The 17,940-nt window shown below is 39.6% G+C and overlaps 1 protein-coding gene across 1 annotated transcript in view; it reads right to left on the reverse strand.

Annotated features, from left to right (window-relative positions):
• LOC140240580 (large proline-rich protein BAG6-like) overlaps nt 1-17,940 on the reverse strand; it is a 62,300-nt gene that overhangs the window by 15,279 nt on the left and 29,081 nt on the right. The window contains exons 23-24 of the mRNA XM_072320340.1: nt 17,588-17,812; nt 13,502-13,609 (exon numbers count right to left, since the gene is read on the reverse strand). Of these exons, the coding sequence (XP_072176441.1) occupies nt 13,502-13,609; nt 17,588-17,812 (333 nt within the window). The remainder of the gene's footprint in view (nt 1-13,501; nt 13,610-17,587; nt 17,813-17,940) is intronic.

Here is a 17,940-nt window from a genome sequence, read left to right on the forward strand (position 1 = left end):
GACAAAAAAGTTTGTTATTTTGTAGGTTTGTTTTACCTCACTTCATGTGACAAATGATTCATCTAATTCCTTCACCATCTGCCAGGATGATGAACATTTGTCCTATTATTCATTACATTCATTGGAAGTGTTTATTTTCATACAAAGTCCTGCCATATTGACAAGAGTGTTGCCGTGAAATTGAACTCCCATTATGAAGAGACTACTCTATCAAACACACATCCCTGGTTAAAAATTATTTACATCAATCTTTTAATAGAATGTTTATAAGTTTAGAGACAACTGTATCACAAATGGTCGAGAGCTGTGCAAATCTACATTTAGCTGGTGCATACTTTTATCATGATTTCAACACACACATCGAGCAGGTGCACCTGTGGGAATATCTTGAAACACTGCACTTGGGCATATTGACATTTTCTTTTTTAATATCGGAGATTCTGCAGACTTCTTTTTTCACTTTGTTTTTTTTTTGGGGGGGGGGGGGTGAGAATTGGTTCATAAGACTGCAACACTAAGAACTGGGTGACTTGCTTGAGTTTTCATGTTGATTAAAAGTAAGAGTTCACAGTCCTGCTACACCATGCTAAAGATGGCGCTTCTAACTTAATGAAAAGTACAATTTGTGATGTGTTTCCGCAAAACATGGCTTCATGTCCTCTTGAAGGGCAAAGGAAAACAATGTGCGAAGCATGAGAACAAACAACTGTGGTAAGCGATTGTTTGTCAGAGCCAAGAGGTACTCGAGATTCCTCTTCTCATTTCCGATTCCAACATCACCCCACAACGATCTCCCCACACAGAGACTGGTGTCCGATTAGTTCTTTACCCCTGACTTGGTTGAAGACTTTTGAGTCTGGGACCCCCTACACGCCGTGTATGTCAACAGCAATACATCAACATTCACCACACAGAAAACAGCTGGGGATTTTTCAGATGGTGTTTGAAGGATTCAACTCCTCAGGCAAATCAAATCTTTTTTAACTTTGAAAAGTTCATGCTGTGTGCTCTGATGGGGACGCACATGTATGTGAATTTGAAATTATCAGGGGCAGATTGAATTTTTTTTTTTTTTCAACATTTTTTTTTTCTTTCAATTCTAGGGTAAGAAGAGAGGCACATTCATTTTGAAACAACTACTCAGTGCTGTTATTCCCAAACTCTTTTTTTTTTCAGGTGTGTGTATACTAATCTTTTAACAGTATTTCCAGGGCTGCAAACATTTACAACATCAAGATGACGCCGATTCCAAATTGGCAATCAAGGAGACACATGTGCATTATGTGCATCTCGATACCTGAAATGTTTCCAATATCCAGGAGTATTCTTTAAGTAAACGTTATTTGCATGTCCTGACATGAAAAGATGTCAAAGTGTTCAGATAGCCTCTCCAAAATTCAGGGAGACTGGGTATAGTGGCCCCTTTATATTTTTCCTTCTGTTTGCCTGATACATGACTTATAAAGGTGATCTTACATTAACAACTTGAAATGCCTATACAATTCTTAATATTGATAATACTACTTCTCGTAGAATTCCTATGGATTCCATCGCTCCTCTCCCTTTCTCCTTCTTACTTCATTCTTATTCATTCTTTAAGTCATTCATTCATTTATCCTGCCATCATGCATTTATCCATCATTTCTTCATTCCTTTATTCATAATAAGGTCTTACATATCCAGGGTAGCCTCTTCAGTGTTGCCACTGCTCTACCAGAGGACCCTGCCATTATTATTACCCTAGCGTTGCCAGGAACCCATTTGTACGCCTGGGTGGAGAGGGACATGGTGGGGAAAAACATCTTGTCCGAAGACGCAGGCACTGGGTGGAAATCGAGTTTGGGTCCTCCGACTGGGAGTCAGGAGTTTTATCCACTATGCCACAGTGCCCCCACCGATTTATTTATTTTGCAAATGTTCAATATTATAGCAGTGATATAATGGTTGTCAAGCTTGACAATTATTATTATTTATTTTTATTTTATTATTATTATTTATTTTTTTTTGGTGCGAGTGTCTTTTTTTTTAGATTTGATTAGCTTTCAGTGGCAGATTTTGGTAAACTTTGGTTAAGCAGGCAAATATGGTTGTGGGGGCTTTCTATCATGATTTCAACTATTTCAACAAGTTACACCACAGGAATATATTAAGGACTGCAGCGCAGTCCTTCCAATGACAATACATGGCAATTAAAAGTACGATTTTCAACATTAAACAGCATTGATAGAAATTCAGTTATTCTAAAAGAGAGAGAGAGTGACAGAATGCCATGCAAGCTATAGACCCTTCATGGAACAAGGGTTCACTGGGACAAGTACATAGGGCCTATTAGTAGCTATGCATCGCAGCTTGCCACATGTTATGGAGGATGCTACGCAGCGTGGGGCGATCGATCCTCACATCGCACACGCAACTCTCACCGACTGAACTTTCCAATTACTGGGACTGCGGAGCTAAGATATTGGCCCCCTGGGTGGGTTCGGTCGCCCCCTGTATACCGGTACACATGCCCCTCTGGACGATTACATCAGCCCCCTAAAGCTATATGACGCGAGCAAAAGTATGAACTGTGGTCCCAAAAAAGTGGGACACCAAAGCCCTGAAAACATCGAGCCTTGCTTGAGTTCCCATCACAGGTCCATCCAGCACTGCTGAATTAAAGGGATGGTATAGTTTGGGTCGAGATGGGGGATTCAGATTTAAACTTTGCGAGACAATTAGAAACCACTTGTTGAATATTAAAGAGGATGCAATTCCAAGAGGACTTCCAAGTTTGTTTGATGAAAATTGATTTTGAAATGGCTAAAGATATCGAAAACAAAATATCAAAAACAAAGTGGTCCTACTAAAAGGTGGGTCAAACCGTTAATTAAAACCTCTTAATAGTTTTTAGATACTCTAAAACATATTCTAGTGGCATGAAATTTTTGCGAATTGCAGCAACAGCCTTTTGACAGTATGACATTTTCGTGAAGTGCCTCTGGAATTCAATGCACATAGTGTAGACAGCAGCCTTCGCGTGCATTTTAATTTCACGCATCTTGGCTCTCGCAAACTTCGTGAAATTAAAATGCACACAGACATTCGTTTCACAGTATCTCAGCCATTTCAAAACCAATTTTCATCAACTAAACTTGGAATTCCTCTTTTCATAGAATTGTATGCTCTTTCATATTTCATAAGAGGTTTCTCATTATTTCACACACAAAAAGGTTGGAAACCTGAAGCCCCATATCAACCAAAACTATACCATCCCTTTAAAACTGTGATTTTCTCTAGGCCCTGCCATAAGGCAATATCAAAAATACTGAAATTAAGTAAGAAAAAAAAAATCATGAGAAAATGAGATATAGCAGCCAGATACAAACCCAATATGTTGAGTGAATTTCTCTGAAAACCTCATCCCTCGCGTGCGGGTTGGATACACAGTGTAGTTTCTCTTCAAATGAGTGGAGGCTATATTTGTTCTGGCATAGCTTCACACACCATTTGCGGAGGCATGGGAGGAAAAATTTCGTCTTTCAGCCAAGTTTTCTGCAAAGCTCCTTGATAGGTGAACTATTAATAGAATTGACTACTATTCCAATACATGACATCTTACATTAAAAATCAATACGTGTATGTACAAGTGGCTGCAAAAGAATGATGACTTCGTCTTCTTTGAGGCCTGGCTGTATGCCATTTATTTATTTATTTATTTATTTATTTATTTATTTATTTATTAATGGACAGATTAAAGGGGGGTGGTTGTGAGAGAGAACTGAAAGTCTACTTGTGAATCTACATCATCAGCTCTGGATTGCATAATAGTGGATTTGTAGAACAGGAATAGTCCTTACTCAAGTCTGATTGCAATTAGGCGAGATACTTCTATCATTTATTAATAGGTATGTTGTTGTTGTTGTTTTGAGGCACGTCATTCACATTTGAATACGCGCACCTTCATCTGCGCAATATCAATACTTTGCATAAAATTAATTTCTCAGAAAATAAACAAAATGCTTCACAATTATATTTTGTATGCGCGGGGACCTGTCTGCTGCCATACAGATAGGGCAGATAGGTCCTGGTGCATACTGATGACTTCAGAGGAAATAGCCTTCACTCAAGCCTGGTAAGCTCATTTTCTTTTTATGCAGGTTCAAAAGGGACCTCGCTGCCAAAGGTGTGAACACCTAGTCTCTTTCACCTTCAAGAGCATTTTTTTTGTGACACCTTCGGGAGTAATGGGGGCAATGCACTGTCTTTAATGGCAGGTCAAATCTTTCCGCTGGCTTCAGCCAACCAACAGCTGCAGATCAGAGGTCCTAAACTTTGGTTCTCACCAGGATTTTATCAGCAGCAGTACGCATTCCTGGCTGTACATACCTTCTTCGACCACCCTACTGTTTGGGAGTCAACCAACACTACCACCATCCATGCATTAACATCACATTTGACACTATCACCACCTTTTATACTACTGAAAATGATCGCAGTATTAGTAATGATATTGATAACAATGGTAAGACAATAAACATAATCAAAATATTGATGTGGATTAGAACACTAAAAAGCCTAAACAAACAGAAAACAAATGAAAAACATATGAACACAAAATATAGGAGTCAACAACTTAAAAGACATGTAAGTTTGTGACAACTCTAAATGGGAATGAGTATTGAAATCAGAACAATGTACAAGAAAATTTTGAAATCCTCTCAATTTGAGCACAGACATGTTGATTATTACTATGACTTTGCTATGGCTAGTGAAGAGCTTTACCACAATTACTACCGATTGACACAAGATCATAGGGAGAAACAGTAAGCTCATTCCAGATGTGTTAGTTCTTTCTCTTTCAGTAATGGTAGCAGAGCTAGAATGTGTGTGTGTGTGTTTGTGTGGGTGTTTACACCATCGAGTCCTTCATGAGGAGAACATAAAATCATATTTTCCTCGCATAAAGATGTGGAAATACATAGGGGGGGGGCAGGGAAATCAGCCTCAATACCATACTGTTGGTCCTGAGGCATGTACATCGCACCACTACATAGGTGTCTACAAAACATTTACATGTATATCACATTTTGTTAAAAGTAATGCTATTGTCACTTACACACTTTTGTCTTTCAATCTGATTAAATTCTTCTGTCGAGTTGTTTTTATTGCAACTTTCACTAACAATTACACAAATTACATTTGTCTTTGGTAGTAATTGTAAAGTGGCTCATCCAGCATACATGTAGGCCCTACCGTTAATCTCTGTGCATAACATTTTAATGTCTTCATTAATTGCTTTGCATTCAATGGATGTGAGTATGACAAATCTAAATCTGAATTGTACAACTATAGGCCTAAACTACTTCAAATTGGATCATAACTGGGTTTTAGAAAATCCCAGCTATGACTCTAATATTGTCACTTTGATTAAACTCAAAGTTACCATGCACTTTCAGGTCATGCGATCCATGGCCTCGATTCGCTTTGTTCTTTTGTTTTGTGTACTTTTTTCTCCCTCAGACTCGTTAAAAAGTGACAACTTTTTCTGTTTGTCTTTCTCTTTGCCACATGCTGGAAAACAGTTGAATCTGCACTCTTTGTTTCCGATTGAGTCCCGGGCTTAGGAGAGCTGAACAAGCAAATCCACCTTGTAAAACATCCCTCACCTCGATTCTCTATCATGCCTAACCCAAACCCTAAACAGAGACCCACTCCCCATACACACACACACAAACACTCACCACTTTTTATTTCACATACACTGTACACCCACAATGCTATTTATATAGTATTGCTACCTTTGTATCAAAATGCTAATTGATAATGATTTGATTTCCTTGAAAGCATCCTTGTCCATATAACCTGTCTAGACCGGCTGCTGTTGGAAGTTAAAGGAAAAACATAGTTCTCATATGCCTGTAGAACAGTCAATTTTTGCTCTAAAATGTAAACTTATGCATAAGAAATGTGTGAAAGAATGCCATAATATCACAATTTCATTGTATTTGTACAGACTACAGAGGGAAACAAAAATTGAAGAAAACTCAAGCCCCATATCTTCACCCCTCTGCTTAATAATCTCTTGCTTTCAACACATGAAAATGTAAAATATTCAACAAAAAGGTTTCAAGGAAAAACTATATAGGCCTACAGTCTCAGAGCATACCTGATTGTGGTTGCTACATAATTTTTTTTTTTTTATGGTCAGTTGTGGATAAAGGACAAATTGGGCCACAGCAGTATCTATCTGTCTTTCATGCTACAGTGAATCCCATACAGCTTGTGGGAAAATATGATTGATAGGGCATGATCAATCATCACGTACACATTCTACCTAGCCACTACTGAATGGGGAGGGTGCTTCAGGAATAAAAGTTGAATGTACACGAGCAAATTTATTTCACACTTACGATCTCAAAATACTAAAAAACGGCTCTTTACCCACACAAATCGCACCAGCCAGACAAGTGTCTTGGTAGACCCTTTCGATTTATGAATTCCAAATGGTGAAAGATGAATTTTTAGCCCTTCTGAAAAAAATATGTTTTGGTTTTAAACAAGATGAAACAGAATGCATGACACCAAATCTACAGGTGCTAGTGTAAGAGCTGAGAATGCTTCCCCAGCCCCCTCCCCCCCCCCCCCAATTCTATGGCAGACTTTAGCAAATATATCAGCCACAGTCTAATTATGATTTTGTGTCAATGCCACGGCGATATTAGCCTTTTGTCAAGGCCCTCTTGCTGTATGGTGAAGAGAGCCCAGCTGAGTGAGGTAGCGCGAGGGCATTTTGAGATCTGCTTTGCATCCTTTTGTTAGCCCTTTGAATTACCGACTTTTCCTCCCCGATTTTGGGAGCAAAAGTCGACCAGTCAGCGTGTCTGTCTGCCCGAGCCCGATTTGCATACGGCAAATGCTTGCCGCAGACCTCCATGGATGGTCAGTGATGCATGCAAACAGGCATGACACTGGTCGACCGGAACCCATTAATATGAATATTCAGTAGGGTTCATGTGTCACGAATATCAATGTGTGAAGCAGATCTCAAAAGGCCCTCGAGCTGTCGCGCTCAGCTGGTTACATCGAGAGGGCCTTGACAAAAGGCTACAGTGATATTTGTCTCCCTTTTCACCATCTAGCTTTAACCCTAACTAGGCCGGGGGGGGGGGGGGGGGGGCCTCCGAGGCCCCCCCCTCAACGTTCCGCGCGATGTATCGCTAACGCGAAAAGCTATCGCCACGACGTTTCATGACTTTTTTCTTTCAAGTCTCCCGCATCTTTTGACACCAAATTTGCGATGCCCGGGCGCGCGGTTTCGAAGTTGCGCATAAATATGTATGTGCATGTCAGACCAAAAATTGCTCAAAAACGTGAATTTGTGTACAATTTCAAGGCAAACTGTGCTTACAGGCAAATTTCACAAAAGCATGATTATTTGGGGGTTTTATTGATTAAAATCAATTATTAATATATTTTCTTGTTCGGAACAATGTCGCAAACAAGTTTCATCGAAAAAACAATGAAAAACATAAAGTCGAAAAAACAAAGAAATACATAAGAAATTCAAAAAACAATAAAATACTTAAGAAATATTTTCTGATGGCACAATTTTTTTCTCTTATATTTGCTCAGGACACTAAAAAGAATATTTACACAAAAAATGTGCCCATTTTGAGCTTTATTTAGTGATTTATACCAAATTGTCTGATTTCATGCATCATCACGCATAAATTAGCATAATTTAGCATAAATGATTATTTTTTTTTTAATTTAACTTCATGGTACTTTAGATTACATCATAGGCAATGTGTGTGCCAATTTTCGTCGCGATCGCGCGGTCGACGGCCGAGATCTGGAGGGGGGGCCTGGGAGGCCCCCCCCCCCCCCGGCTCTATGATCTTCCTAAATAGCCCGGCCTAGTTAGGGTTAATAATGGGAAGCTTGGAGGAGAGGAGAACTGGGGTAAGGCTAAGTTATATGATGCACTGGGGAGCCATGGAAGACTCACCACAATCCCTACCTTGTAAGGATGCTGTAAATCCAGTGTTCACCACAACAGGTGTCTTAACTGGATAACTAGTGACAGATACGGTCACTGCATCCCTGAGGTGTGCGGGGGAAAACTGAAGAAAGTTGTTCCCCTAGTAACCTCTATCAAAGGCATCTTTGTTGGGACAGGGTTGTTGTTTTTTTCCACTTTGTTCGAAGATTGACAGGGTGTTCAGACACACACACACTAAATTTATACTACAACGGTATTGCTATACCAAAACGGTATAGCTATACGATGAATTTATACGTCTGAACGCTAACGAAATGACGTATAACGAAACGACGTATAGTGGAACGACGGTCAGAGCATCGCTTCGAACTAGAACTCGATAATGAATCAGCATTCCATCATGTCCATTATGCGTCTGAATGTATGGCGACCATAGAACGATGTAACTGGGCGGAGCTCAATGGGAGTGCGCACGAAAGGTGACCCCATAGCTGTCACTCATGACCAGAACAGCATGCACAGTGAGAAACTGCACATCTATATGACGTTTTACAGAACGGTCGAGATTAGCGTCTGAATGGTGTGTCGGCTATACGATAATTCTTTATACGTTGTTTCTTTATCAAGTTCTGGTATAAACTGGCTTATGTCTGAACAGTTGGTAGCCACAGTATTCTCCTATGACAACATATGTCTGGTGTTTTGTATGAGTAAGTCTAATTTTCATTTCACTGTCACTCTGGTTGTGGAGGTGTCGTGGCTGAGTGGATAAGAGCACTTGTCTCTGAATGACATGAGCGTGGTATAGTTCATGGTTCAAGTCCATGCCAAGCCCCAACACGTTTGGCCTTCAGCAATGCATTTTGTCCACATTGCTGCTCTCCCCACAGGAGTATAAATGGGTACCTGGTAGGATGAAGAATGTTTATGTTGGTCGATCAGCACGTGCGCGCCTGTAAAATGGCTGTGACAGGCTTGAATTCTCCCTACGGAGTGGAGAGTGAGCACTGTCAGTGTTGGTTGTGTCATTTCTTATCGCCGTTTTGTGTCTACGTGTCGTAGAACACGTGTACTTGTTGCTGTGGTTATTGGCGGGTTTGATTAAGTGTGCATGGTTTAGTGTAATGCCCACATGCTGGGCTTCATGTTGTGTGCTTTGCACAGGCCAATATCAGCCACTGCTTAAGCGGAAGCACCGCTTTAACAGGAGAAAAACCTGTCCCCCGACCCCTCCCGATTAAGTGGTGAGCACTGTATTTACATGTAACAAGTGTGAAATGTGATATGAAAAACTAGTTAGTGTTTATCATTATGCATTGTTTTTCTGCTTCATGGCTGTTTTCTATTCTCCATTCCTCCCCCCTGTGCTGCATGTCTGTAATGTCGCTCATCTTTCCTGTTATTGTTCTATATAAAGTCCCTGTCAATGTCATGTCCTGTTGTACATCTCCGTCCTCATCTCCGTCTCCGTCTCTGTCCCTTTCTTTGTTCCTGTCTCTTCATCTCTCATAACTATGAATATTAAAGAATGTTATATTCACTGATGCCAAGGGCACACTCCCAAAGGCCCGAATTCACGAAGGTGGTACAAATGAAACCATAGTTTAAACCATGGACAAAAACCATGGAGCGCCAAGTGTCGCATGGAATATATTTCATTACGAAATTGGTCATTTCGTCGATGAAATGATTATTTTGTAACGAAATGACACCATTCTGTAACTAAATGAACATTTCGTCCACGAAATGATAATTTCGTTCACGAAACGGTCATTTTGTTGACGAAATGACCAATTTCGTAACGAAATATTCCGTGCGACACTTGGCGTTCCATGGTTTTTGTCCATGGTTTAAACCATGGTTTCTTTTGTACCACCTTCGTGAATTTGGGCCAATAAGTTTGTTTGTTTGCTTGTTTTTGTTTTTCTCTACATTTACAGATGTGTCCCCCAACGTGTTCAAAACTATTGCATTGTTATGCTTACAGATGTTAATTGTTTGCTGGAAACACATGTCATTGAACCTGAACCCGCACGAAAAGTGACTAAGCGTATAGACCACAGACCTCCACACATTCTGATTGAGGAATGGATCTCAGTCACTGTGAATACACCACCACGCATTTCGCAAACTGGGACTTGAGAGACAAATTTGTCGTCGCGAGAACCGCAATGATAGGGGAATGACAAAAGATATAATTATGGCTTTTCAGAAGACACTGAACGATTTTCCTGTTTGGAGACAACATACAGTGCATTTGTGTCATATGAGGTGATATTTCTGGTAGTCGATGATTCAATTCAATTCAATTCAATCCAATTCAATTCAATTCCTTCAATTCAATTCAATTCAATTCAATTACATGACTTATCAGTTGACTGGCAAAATTCATGTAAACAAACACAAAATATGTTCCTACTCCTCCTCTCCCCCCCCCCAAAAAAAAAACCAAACAAACAAGGAAAAGTAGAAATTACGTGGTGCGTAATATATGTCCCCGCCAGAAGTAGCATTTTGTTGCAAAATGTACAATATAGGTCAAAAATCAAGGTCAAAGGTCAAAGAAGTCAAAGGTCAAAATTCTGTGTAGAAGTTTTGAAGCCCTCACCTAGTACCATCACATAAAGCAAACGGAATTGAAATCGGGTTAGAAATGGCGATGGAGTAGCATTTTGTAGCAAAATGTACAATATAGGTCAAAGGTCAAGGTCAAAAGTCACAACTGAAATTCTGTGTAGAAGTTTCAAAGCTCCCATGTAGTGCTATCATATAAAGCAAACAGAATCAAAATTGGCTCATAAATGACAGAGAAGTAGCAAATTGAACATTTTGATCACACACGGACACACACACATCCACACATACACATGGACACACACACGGACACACACAGTTACGGAGCCCGTTTCATAGTCCCCTGCTCGAAGTTGTTCGGCGGGGACAAAAACAGAGGAAAAGGTGTCTTCTCAAAAACTGAACATTTCTTATATTTCTCTAATACAACTTGATAGCAGAACTGCATACAGCAGGACGGAAAACATAATCCCTCTTTTTGGGGGTGAGGACTTGAAGTAATACTTGAACACTTTTCCCCTTCTGAGGCAAATATATCAACCACAGTCATTCCACACTTAAAACAGAAGGAATCCAACACACAACAAAACACCCCATCTATGGTGGTTGTGAAGTCAACAAATCACTGACATGCACAGGTGCATTTCATATTGTGGATACACCATCAACGGTAGCTCATGTTAACAAACCAAACCACCAAATATACCACATACACAGAAATCTCTTAAGGACAAATGTCTCTACTATTTATATTCCCCTTCAATCAAATCACATCCCCCCCCCCCCTACTCATGTCTCCCCCACCCCTCTGATACCCCCTCCTTCAAATTCCACACCTCCCCCCCCCCAAAAAAAAAAAAAAAAGTAATAATAATATGCGTACTACACTGAGCAAAGCCCACGCACAGATTGCAACAATGTCATTTGAAATCATACATTGTCTATTGATGTTTCTGTGAAATCAATTCCAGGAATATTCAACACATTTTGGTAATAATGTAAGATCTGTCATGTGCCATTAACAGATGTTCTGGTAATTTCTGGTGCATTTCCTTAAAAACAAACACACACAAAGAAAAAAAAAAGGGCAACTTATGCTAACTAAGTTTCCCATCACAATGTTACCTCAGTACTTCTCTCAGTGGATCACTTTGTTCTTTTTAAAGGCATAATTTACCATTTGCAGATGAAACAAAAACCTAGCATTAGTGCTTTAAAATAGTTCTAAAATATGAGTTAGGGATAGAAACAACCACTGCAAAAATTTGAATCCCTATGATCGATGTTAAGTTTGTTAAATACACATAATGTGAACAATAGTTATAATAAGAATGTTTCCAGACTAAACCGTCTACAGTTACAGTTTATTGAGAAAAACACTGATATCTCCTTATATTTTAGGCTTTATTGCGAAAATTTCATATGGTAGGATGCTTTGTGACGCAACAGACCTACACATATGCATCAAATGTGATATCTTATACATTTTTTAAATCGCTGCTCCCAAAGGTAAACTGGACCTTTAAGCCAGAGCATTACAAGACAACATGTAACCCTTGATTCATTTTAATCTTGTATCATGCAGCTCATTACAGTTCACTGCAAGTTTGATTAAAGGTCGACTGAGTTCAGTTACGTCATCACTGATATTTTGAGATAAATATCTCACACACAAAGTGCAAACCCACTTGCAAACTGATAGAAGTCTGATATGAACAAACAGATAAACAGATTGGACGTACATCAATGGTCAGAATGGACCCAAATGGTAACAGAGATAAGCAATGCTGCTGTTTTAGTGTTGTTTTTTTTTTAACATCATGTTTGAACATAGGAGTCAATGACTTCAACACAAACATGTACATAAGCACATACATAAACATTAACACATACACACATACAAAAATACACAAGCATGCAAATACATGCACAAACACATACACACACAAACCCAAATATCCTTTTGATGCTGCACTGTCGACTAAGATACAGTACATGGCTATTCACCCAAGATAACCTTGCTAGTGGAAGTACAGTTCACTCAGAGGGTGCTATCAGTAATACTACCTTATACATTTCACAGATACCCAGCAATACAATACAAAGTTGTACACCTTGATCAAGGGGGATCATGTGAGGATTAATACATTGTTTGAGAAGGATGTATGCTTCAGGCAGGACTTGAACCCCAGGCCCCTAGTTTAGGAGTCAAGAGCCATATCCACGATGCCCCACAGTTCTCCATGCATACGAACTCTGTCACAAGAGGGTGACAATTTTCTCTGCAGTTTTAACTACTGGTATCAAGATATAGGTTTCCATGGCAGAGCAACTACAAAATGAGACAATTTTCGGGTAAAGCAGAACTTCCAAATGCCTGCAGAAACTGTTAAGTTTTGCATGTGTGAAATAACCTTGTGAAGAAATTATTTCAGTTGGGTAATGATGAAACTGCAAAATATTTAAGAGTCAAGAAGGTATGCCAACAATATCGCAGTATGAAAACACATCAGCTCATGGTTGTTATGTAATGTTTTATGATCAATTACCAATAACATACACATCGGGCCACGGCAATATTCATTGATCTTCTACACAAGAGTGAATTGCAGGCAGCTTGTTGGGAAATATTGCTGCTAGGGCATGATCGATCATTGCAAAATAGGGAGGGCACTTCAGGAATAAAGGCAGAGTACTACGATTTAAATCTTTTTACACTTTTGATTTCTTAAACAACTCTCTATTTTGTCAAATTACTTCAGCTGGACCTGTTTTGTTGTTGTTGCTGTTGTTTTTCAAATGGTGGAAGATGAATTTTGAGCCATTCTGAGAATTATGTTTTACCTTTAAAACAAATAATCAATTTCCCCCCCCCCCCCAAAAAAAAAAAAAAGGAAATGAAAAAAAAAAAGAAGAATGAAACATGCGAAGGACAGGTCTTACCTTGAGTCTCTTGGGAGGCATGCCAGTAAGGTAGGCATCGCTGAGGGCTCCCTGGGACGTCTGGTGTCTCTGGCGGGCGATGTCCTGGGTGATCACAGGAATCCAGTCCTACAGCAGACAGGGTAACCAACAAACATCAATTCCTCTACCTTGTTTAACCCATCCACGTCTCATCCCACAAAAAACGTGGGAAGCATTATTTATGACCAAAAGAGGGCATCCTCAGACCTCAGGCTTGGCCAGGAGCTGTAGAATAATTTTAGCCAATCACAGAGATCCTTACTGGGACTCAGAAAAATAATTTATGCAAAGAAACCTATTTTAGAATGTCTCTTATTGGCCAAAACACCTGCCAGGGGTTCGAGCCTGCTGAGAAACTAATCAATATTCATGTTTACAGCGCGCATGCATCTTTGTTGCCCCAGCAACTGCAGTGATTCCTTACGCGCGGTATCGTGATATCGATCTCCTCATAGAGTGCTTGACGATATCTGATTACACGAGCTCTTGATCCTTGTGTGTACGGTGTGTACGTACGTGTGTGTGTGTGTTGAATTCCATTTACGTTAGTGAGTGTGGGTAACTTCTCAAGGTTTCCCATCCATTTCTCTCTCTTTTCTCTCTTTTGCTTTCGTATCATTCTATATCTTTTATTCTCAGAGTACAATCGTACTTCTGAGAGTGTTTTGTTCATTTTTCTCAGTGACTATCTCGTTTGCAACAATTTAGAGGTGAGTTTTTGTCCTAGTGTTTGTTGAGTTTTTGGATTGAACACGATGTAGCTTATCTACGTGTGTGAGAGAACATCGTAGTTTGTGTGGTACCCACTCGTTTGTTTCCGTGTAAGCATTTTTACCGTAAAGTGTCTTCATCGTTCGTCTTCCAAGCATCGTGTTTTCACCCTAGTTTTCCTCATCGTAGTTTTTTACCTCGATTTTTTTTGCGGTGCAAGATGTTCTGTGTATTTTTTCTACGGTAAAATGCCATCGTTGATGATCTTCGTGTATTCATTACTAGTTTTTCACCTCCGTTTCATTTTTATGTCTAACGTAGCGTAGTTACAACTATGTTTAGAGCTAGTTAGCTAGGTCTGCGATGTCTGTATCGTTTGCTGATGTGTTTTGTGAGCTGAGAGTGACTATGATGGGAGTGATATTCACGGTTTTGCTGTGGTGGAGGTGATGGAAAGATGCAATTTACTTCGTGTAACCATGCATGACGTTGATGATGGCGAGTAAAACTACGACACGAGTAGCCTAGCCTAGGCCAATGACGAGAGCGACACTGAAGTCAAGAAACGGGGTTGATGCTCGCTCGTGCACGGGAGTGGTCTAGAGACCTGCATTATTTATAATTTTTTTTTTCTTATTCACTCGGGTATCTAGTGTTACAAACCCAAAATTCGTGTCTCTGAAGAAACTCAACCAAAAGCTTGACAACAAGTTTGCATCAGGTCTATTCTGTAGTAAATATTAGATCTAGATTCTAGGCCTAAATGGCAATGCTAATTTAGTTTCCATTTAGAACTCGACGAAATCCATTTTCTTTGCTCATTTTTCAACTGATAAATTATTTAGAACTGTACTAAAATTCTGATGTACTGCATTCACCATTGTAATAAAGAACCTGCTGATCAGGTGTTTTATTCTATCCTTTTCATTTCCTCCCTATCCTTTTGGTTTCCTTCCTGTCACTTTCTTCATTGACCCTGGATGGAAAAAAAAAAATCCCATCTTGCCATGTAAAGACAGAACACATACCATCATGAAATATCATGACATTGAAATAATAATGAAAAATATATAAGTGACCAAAATACTTGTTTGTGAAAATAAATAACAAATAAAAGGTGATTTCTTATGGAGTAGTTCTTTCAAATGTCAAACAGCTTCGATAATGAAGCAAGTGGAATCTGAAAACTATCCTGGCAACAAGTTGATATTGATAGGGAATTCTAACGAAAATTGTCACACCATTTGATGTTTGAATTTGTCTTTTTTATTGGATGAGGTTATAAAACTATAAATGCCACCGATAAAATAACAATCCTCTCAACTTGAACAAGAGCAGTAGGGTGGTACACTGGTACGACTCCGTAAACAACTGATTATATATGCATCGTATCCATGGGCAACTGCGGGATAACTGCAAGAAGGCGCAGGAAATTAGACTTGAGTCAAGAACGATTATTTATTATTATTTTTTTATTCAAACTATTAATTTTTTTTCTTGGACTGGAAAAAAGCCAAAATATTTCATATTACGCTTCTAAAATATATATGAATATCTGAAGTCTTTTTATCGTGATTTTATGAAGAATTAGAATTATTTTTAAAAATATAAATACTAGACGGGCTGAACAAGGAAGTCTAATTTCACCCCAAGAATTTGCAGCACACCGCATCTAGCTCGGGTGCATTCCTAGCGTTCTTGCCGCACTCTCACCTAAGCTGCCATGTGCGAGCCAGTCACAGTGCATGTTCACCTCGCACAGTACACACGTTGTAGCCAGTTCATCGATCTCATTCCTGATCTCGTGCGTGTAGAAAATTCTCCCAAAACTAAGCCAGACATGATTTTGGAACATATATTACAGTGTCAAGACCTTTTCAGTGGACTTTGAATTCGCTATTTGTCTGTTTTAGCTCTTGAATGTACGACTTCGAACGTCCGATTTGTTTTTTATCATACCACGTGGAGCTAGCTGCGTGTTTTTTCAGCCCCATGCTTCTCCACACACACACGTCATCACATATACACACAAGCCATCGCGATCGAAGTTTGAGCGATAGCGATAACATGTGCGGAGCAGACATGCGGATTTCAGCACAGGGTAAATGAGTAGTTGAACGTATCACGATTGTAAAACAAATCTTTTTCTATGTCTCTGCAAATTTGAATTAGGTTATCTCAGCATAGATAGATTATGATACATTACAAAATAGATTAGCCATAGCAAGAACTTGCGTACATGAGCGTTATTAAATAACGTTGCAAAATAAAAACCCCATCATTGAATGGAATGTTCCAGAGCTATCTCTGGGGGCTCGAGGACACTATGGACACGTCTATTCGCAAGTGGGTAAGATGTGATTACAGATGGCTTGAAATGAAGAGGATTTATGAATGAAATACAAAGAAACAATTTTTTTTTTTCATAATTCCTGCACAGTTTATTATTTCTTTTCATAAAATCCACATAAACTAGTGCTGCATTGAGTCAAGTAAGTGCATATTAGCACGAGTGTACACGCATCATCCCTCCTGCCTAGTGGGAATGACACAGGCAGTTTTTCAATGACGTATGAATACTCTTCGCGTGTAGATCGCGCCGTAGGGAAGATCGCGCCCAAGTTCATGGCCAACTTACTAGGCAGGCACGATTTTACAGATTACACAGAGGCCCGTACGTGGATGGGTTAACCCTTTCTGCACCACCAGCTCAAAAAGCTCATAACTTTATGCACAATGATGCTGTCATCAGTAGCGCTAGGGTTTGTGAGGATTCAAATCAAGACAATATTAATTTGATATCACTTACCCTTGAGGAACATCTTCATCATCAGTATTGTCAATGATCTGCTAGAGGGAGTTCTGCACTGATCACTAAGCCAACATTGCCCAGTAATTTTTGCATTCACTTCATTGTTTTATCTTTATATCCACTTTCACATGCTTGCACAAAAATATGCACATGCCTTTGTAATAAATTTGCATTCTTTGGATATAGAAAATAAATGAAATGGTAATGAAATGAAAACTGCCCAGTACTCACTACTACACAACAGTGAAGGTGGACATTGTATGTAGACATTGTTTCCATATGTCCAAATATGTATAAAATGGGCAGAAGCACATATCTTTCAATCTCCTATTCCACGGATCAGAGCTTTTAATATTTACTGTACCGTGCTGTTTGTATCAACTCCCAACTCTTTTGATTTGGGTTTGGTATGTGAGAAAGTGCAAATCTGTGACTATGTGGCTCACATACCTTTGCAGAAAAAATGAAGATATCACAGAAAACATTCAAAGATGGTAAAAAAGAATGCTTAAAAGAAGAAAAAGGAACAAGAAAAGGCTCACTGGTTCTACAGCTCTCTGCCAGTCATCGGTATCCATGGCGATGGCCCCAGCGGGGCTCCCTCGCCTGGTGGCCAGTCTTGGCTCATCGCGGCCTGCAGGTTTGGCAGTAGCCCCATGCATAGGGATTCCTGTTAGGATGGGCAGATCCTGTACCGCACGTCTGGACCCCACCGCTGGAGCTGGATCGGGTTCCTGGATGTCGACTGCATCTTCAAATACCATTGTCTATTGTCGTTCCAAAGAAGGGGGAAACAAGATGATACAGGGTTAAAGTTTTGGAGACTAAAGTAGCAGACACCCACAAACATTATAATTCACAAGACATATTTCAATGGTTCAGAGCCCACAGAAAA

The sequence above is a fragment of the Diadema setosum genome, chromosome 17, assembly GCF_964275005.1.
Source record: "Diadema setosum chromosome 17, eeDiaSeto1, whole genome shotgun sequence".
In the NCBI taxonomy this organism is placed as follows: domain Eukaryota; kingdom Metazoa; phylum Echinodermata; class Echinoidea; order Diadematoida; family Diadematidae; genus Diadema; species Diadema setosum.